The sequence below is a fragment of the Myotis davidii genome, unplaced genomic scaffold, assembly GCF_000327345.1.
Source record: "Myotis davidii unplaced genomic scaffold, ASM32734v1 scaffold167, whole genome shotgun sequence".
Lineage (NCBI taxonomy): Eukaryota > Metazoa > Chordata > Mammalia > Chiroptera > Vespertilionidae > Myotis > Myotis davidii.
The window spans coordinates 1,747,168-1,753,279 of NW_006300048.1; the positions used below are offsets into that span (position 1 = coordinate 1,747,168).

Here is a 6,112-nt window from a genome sequence, read left to right on the forward strand (position 1 = left end):
GCCAAGAACAAACCCTAACACGGACCCACCTAACCTGGCTCTCCGAGGGCCCCGGAGGCCGGCAGTCAGCGCGCCTCTGGAGTCCAGCCGACTCTCGTCTCCGGCCTGGGCTGTTGGCTGCCACGTTCCTCCTGTGAAGTTGTTCCTTGGGCTTGCTTGACATTGCCCTCCTGTCTTTGTTATTCAGCCTCTTGGCCTCTCTTTTCTTTGCTGGCTTGTTTTCCCCAATCTACCCCGCTGTTTGGTCCCAGACACTCCTCTGCTATCCAAGGCGATGGTTCATCGCTCCTCCACTTTCAGCTGTCCCCCCCAACCCCCCACTTCCCCCTTCGGGAGTCCTCAGTGTCCATCTGTCTGTCACTTGCTGTCCCTGAGCCGGCTGGTTATATTTTCTATGCATCATGGTCAGAGTGGATTTGATTCATGCTTCCCCCAAACCACTTCCGCTCCCAGCTTTCCCACTGCAGCCGGAAGCTGGAAACAGTGAGGCCAGTTGCAGTGGCCCTGGGGGAGGTACTCCTCGTGGGCCAGGACTCAGGATGTACAGCCTTTCTCATCCGGTCTCGGGGTTGAACGCTGGAGGCTTCATTCTGCTTCTGCACCACATTCTGCCACCTCTCCCTGCTGGTCCGATGCTGCGGCCTGTGTCCCCTGCCCGGCCCAACCTGCCAGCCCGGCTTGGGCATTTCCCTCTCTGCAGCAGGGCCTGCGTGCCGTTCTACCCTATCGCTCTTCATTCCAGGTCCAAACCGCCCAACCTGGCTTTCGAGATCCTCTGCCAATTCACTGTTTCTTTTGGATAACTCATATTCCTCCCATCTGTCCAACGATCACGGATCTAGCGCCTTCTGTGCTTGCCAGGTACTGTGCTAGGCGCTAAGGATACCACAGGGAACAAGGCGGGGGCATGGCCCCTGCCCGCAGAGTGTTCATTCCAGTGGGAGACATACAAAAACAAAGCCCAAAGCCTTGCAGATGGTGGAGAAGCGCTAAGAAGGACAGGAATGGGTCTTTTGCCTTCAGGGGCGCTCTCACCGCTGCTGCACCTGTGTCTTCCCGGTGCCCTTCACCTAAAATCCTGGCCTCCTCCCAGCCTCCGCATCCTCCTCAGATTACAGCGCTCCTTCCCTTCCTCATTCACGCATTCAGCAAACAAGCATTGAGCTACTTTGTGCAGGCGCTGAGCCAGATGTTGTAATAAAGTCACCAGCTTCTCTGACCTTAGGGTCCAGTGGGAGACAGTTTCAAACAACAGGTGTGTGAGGGCAGGTGCTGCATTGGGGTCCTGAAAGAAAGTGGGTAGTATGCTTTGGGTAATTGAGAAAGGTTTAGTAAAGCAATTACCTCCAAAGAAGTGGGCAAGGTATAGGCCAGGGGAACGCAAGGGGTGGTGTAGTACCTGAGTGAGTGACAGGGAGGGGCGGGAGCAGATACCAGAACCTGGAGAGAGGCCAAAGTGACAGCCTGCCAGGAGCTGAGGCCTTGGGTCCTGGAGGGGCCTGACAGCACACAGCAACCCTGCAGGGAGGGAGCCAGCCCAGGAATTAATACTCTGACCTCACCTCCCTCCCACCTTCTGGTATCCTGGCTGCTCTCTGCTGGAAGCCAGAGGACACAGGCTAGAAGTCAGAGGGCACAGGCCTGCAGTACCTGGCCAGCCTCCCGGGGTAGCAGTAGGGTAGAGGAGGCAGAGAGAGTGTGTGGATCAGTGGGGCAGATGCTGGAAGGAGCTGTTAATGTAAAAAACCACTGGAACCTGTAAAGAATTTTTGTGAGTTTATTTGAGCTAAACTGTCGACATATGCCAGGAAGCAGAACCTCAATGAATTGAGATAATGCTCCAGAGAATGGCGGGTTACATCTGTATTTATACGTTGCAATCAAAGGAAAAGGGGCGTAGGTGGGTTACATGAAGTGCATTGGTGATAGACTAGAGAGGTGGGAGAAAGCAAAGGGGGGCGGGGATGGGGGGAACCCCTGGGATCGGATAAACAGTAAAATGATAGACACATACTTAGGTGGGTGAAGAAACAATTAACATGATGATGAAGGAATTTGTGGTATCTGTCCTGGCGTCCAGCACATTAGGTTGTGCTCCACGGGGGGCCAGAAAAAGGGAAGTTACAAGTTACCCAGACATTTCAAGGGTATGTTATTATAGATGCAAAAAGACAGACAGGCTCAGTTAAGGTAAAGATTGACCTTGTCAGTGAAGATACCAGCCTAGGACGTGACTATCCACCATAACTGCTTTCAGTTAAAGTTTCATCTCAGACCACCCTTTGTGGTTACTTCAGGTCTCTGGGTTTGCAAGACCGCCATGCAGGCCTCCCCTGAGCTTGGGTTAGCATGTGGCCCCTTTCGTCCACAGAGCTAAGCGCCAAAGGGGTTGCTGTTTTAGAAAGGGAGGGAGGGAAAGCTGTCTTTGAGCCGGGCCCTGAATGCATTGACCAGGTGCATGGAAAAGCATTCCAGGGAGAGGGAACAGCATGTGCACAAGCTCTGAAGCAGAAGCGTGTGTGCCCCTCGACAGCGAGGGGCCGAGTGCCTGGAGAGAGGTGGGAGAGGGGGCCAGATAGGAGCGGGGGCACATTGTGCAAAGCCTCCTGGGTCTGAGTAAGGCGATGGGGTGTTATTCAGAGTGAAGTGGGCAGCAGCGAGGTGACAGGAGTTGACTTAGCTTGCCAAAAGGTCATTCTGGCCCTGGCCAGGTGGCTCTGTTGGAGTATCATTTGGTACAGCCAAAGGTTGTGGGTTCGATTCCCAGTCGGGGCGCGTATGGGAAGCAACTGATCAATGTTTCTCTCTCTCTTTAAAAATCACTAAAAACATCTCCTCGGGGAAATGAGGGGAAAAGAAAATCCTTTTGGCTGCTGGGTAGTATCCTGGCTGGAGGGGCCATGGGAAACTATTTCTCCTTAGTTAGTTTCACATAACTTGGCATTTAGCAAGCATGATTAAACTGAGGGGACAGCCAGCCACCCCAGAACTAGGGAGAAGTTAGTCCTGGCCCCAAGAGAGCCAGGTAGAGACTGCTCCCCACAGACTGAGCTCTGTCCCAAGGGAGGAAACATGGTACCTGATAAACCCTTCCCTGGGGCGTGGCCTTGTCGTCAGGGAGACAGGTAAACACAGGAACCTGTCCAACACCACGTACCAAGACTGGAACAACTGTGGTTGGACTTGAGGACTTGCGGGCAGAAGCCTGTGCTGAGATCCAAACAGGGTGGGGTCTGGAAAAAGTGAGTAAGGGATGGGGAGTGCCGAGACGGCTTGGGGGAAGGCAGGAGAGCAGGTGACCAGCCTGAGAGGACTCAGGTGCCAGCCTGCCCCAGGCCCCACCTGCCCCGCAGAGCTCCTGAGGCTCCTGTGCCCTCCTGTGATGTCTTCCCTTTGAGGCTAGTTTGCTGCCCACCGTAACCAGCCTTCTCCCTGGTAAAGCTGGCCAGGTCCCCTCCGTGGCCTTGGCCCTCAGACCTTACCCTGGCTGGGCAGTTAGGTTTCAGAGCGTGGATTTCCCTGGGAAAGGGGTCATCTGAACTTGGGGGCCTTCCCAGCAAGGCCCCTGGGGGCCAGGGTTGGAGGGGCTCTGCTCCAACTGCTCTACCCAGGTGAGTTCCCGATGGTCTGAGCGGCTTTTAAACAGAAGAGCCGGGGTCCTGAGGCACTGAGAGGCACTCTGTGTGTGGTACAAGAGGCACGACCCAAGGCCATCAGTGTTTGCTGTCATGAAAGAGCCAAATTCTAGTCCGAGCCGGTTTGGTTCAGTGGCTAGAGCATCAGCCTGCTGACTGGAGGGTCCCGGGTTCGATTCCGGTCAAGGGCATGTACCTTGGTTGCAGGTTTCCTGGCCCTGGTCGGGGTGTGTGCAGGAGGCAACTAATCGATGTGTCTCTCTCACATCGATGCTTCTCTCTGTCTCTCCCTCTCCCTTCCACTCTCTCTAAAAATCAGTGGAAAAATATCCTCGGGTGAGGATTAACTAAAAAAAAAAAAAAGAGCCACATTCTAGTCCTGTTTCTTTTGGACTTGGTTATGCACTCGTTATGAATTTTCTTCGACCACTGATGCTGGGTTTATCCTTCTGTTTTACTCAGGCTGACACTGAAACACCTGTTTAATTCTCTGAAGGTCAAGTGGCAGTGCCCGGTGCAAGTGGGGGCAGCTGCCCTGAGGACACTCTCACTCCTGGAAACAAATTCAAGGTCTTTTCCTCCTGGAGCGGTGGCTTACCCATCGTCTCCATCTTATGACGGGCTTTCCTTTTCCTCTTTACTAAAAAGTTATTTTATTTTGAATAGATAATATATGTACACGGTATAAAGTTTAAAGGAGAAAGAGGTATGTGATAGCAGCATCTCCCTCCTCCTGTTCCCAGTCTCCCAGTTCTCACCCCAGAGGCTCCCGGTGTGCTGGTATCGGTATGTTTTTTTGTATTCTTCTTGAAATAGTCTATACATCAAATGCAAATGCTTGTATATACGTTCTCCCCTTTTTACACCACGGTAGGTACTGTATAAACTGTATTTCCCCCCACTTTCCAGTGTAACCTTGGGCGATGGTTCCATGTCAATAATAAAACTTCTCGGTTCTGTTTCTCGGCTGCACAGTGTCCCATTGTCTGGTCTCCCGGCACTTGCTCACCCAGCTCCCTGCTGATGGGAGGGGCAGCTTGTGCGTGCGTCCTTGGCTGCACGTGCCTGCTGAGCGCGGACAGACGCCGCCCAGTTCTCCTCACAAGACCATCGGTTTGCACTCTAACCTCAGTGCCTGTTTCCACCGCAGTGTCACAAAACATGTTGACCTTTGTAACAAGTGAGTGAGCGTGTGTGTGTGTGTGTGTGTGTGTGTGTTGGCTGGCATTGGGGACGTAATCACGCCTGGTGTGAGGATGCCCCGCAGAAGGGCACCCGCTGTGGTGCCATCACAGAGGGAGGGGCACAGCCCCTTCCAGGCCGGGACTTCGGGAGGAGCCCGGAGCTGGTGACCTTTGAGCTGGCCCTGGAGGCCGAGCAAGTCAGGCAGAGGAGGGAGGGACATTGCAGGCAGAGAGCAGCCCACAGCACGAGGGAGCACAGGCCAAGCGTAGGAACGCAGGCTGACCGCGGGCCCTGAGGAGTGTGCCTCGGCAAGGAGTGTGCGTTTTGATCCTATCAGGGTCAAGGTGCCGATGAGAAACCACGTGGTCTGCTTTGCCTGATGTCCAAGACGTATTTGGGAACAAAATCATTTACCGAGCATTGCTGCAGGCCAGGCCCTGTGCCAAGAGCTTCACGTATTGTTAATCCTCACAGGAACCTGATGAGGTGGCGCATTTATCCCCACTTACACGAGTACCATCTCATTTATTAAAAGCACTGGTATTTTTACTGCTTGACAGAGAGGAAACAGAAACAGAGGGGTTAGGGATTTGTGTGAGGTCCCCAATCTACTAACGGGTGACCAGCTGGGCTCCCAGCCCCGCCCTCTCCCGTGCAGTGCGGGGCCCCTGCCGCCAGAGGGCGCAGGGGTGCTCATTCTCGGATGGGCGGGACCCAGCCTTCACAGGTCGCCAAGGCCCCTTCCAACCCGCAGCCGGCGATACCGGTTTCTGAGGTGTCTTCCAGAGATCTCTGCACACCAAGCAGAGACAGACAACATAGGCTGCATGCCTGCTATGCATTTCCTTTTCCCCACTTAATGTCTCCAGGGGCTCAACCATGTTGGTCCATGAAGAGCTTCCTCATCTGTTTTTGTGGCTGCCGCGTGTTCCCCGCTGTGTCTTGTTCTCATTTATCACCATTTCTCTATTTGGAGACTTTCCAACACACAGTGCTACCATGACATGATGCCATTTTGCTGGTATATCTGTAGGCCAGCTTTCTCGAAATGGAATTCCTAGCCCACGGAATACAGTTTGCATTTGCTAGCTATTGCCAAATGCCCCCGGGGGGCCGCACCGGGTCAGCTTCCCTCCAGGGAAAACGGCCTGTGCCCGGTACACAGTGCCAATCTGATGGGTGGAAAGTGGCATTTTAGAAGAGCAGAGCGTGCGTCTGTGCTCCTGTGATTATGACGGAGGTGAGCTCTCCGTGGCGTGGCTGACGACCCAGCATCCCCCCCCCCCCCCCCC

General features: G+C 54.1%; 1 protein-coding gene across 1 annotated transcript in view; it reads left to right on the forward strand.

Annotated features, from left to right (window-relative positions):
• Positions 1–4,607, forward strand: part of TAF8 (TATA-box binding protein associated factor 8) — a 27,448-nt gene extending 22,841 nt beyond the window's left edge. Inside the window, exon 8 of the mRNA XM_015572169.1 lies at positions 4,098–4,607. Within this exon, the coding sequence (XP_015427655.1) occupies positions 4,098–4,121 (24 nt within the window). The 3' untranslated portion in view covers positions 4,122–4,607. The remainder of the gene's footprint in view (positions 1–4,097) is intronic.
• The last annotated feature ends 1,505 nt before the right edge of the window (positions 4,608–6,112 follow it).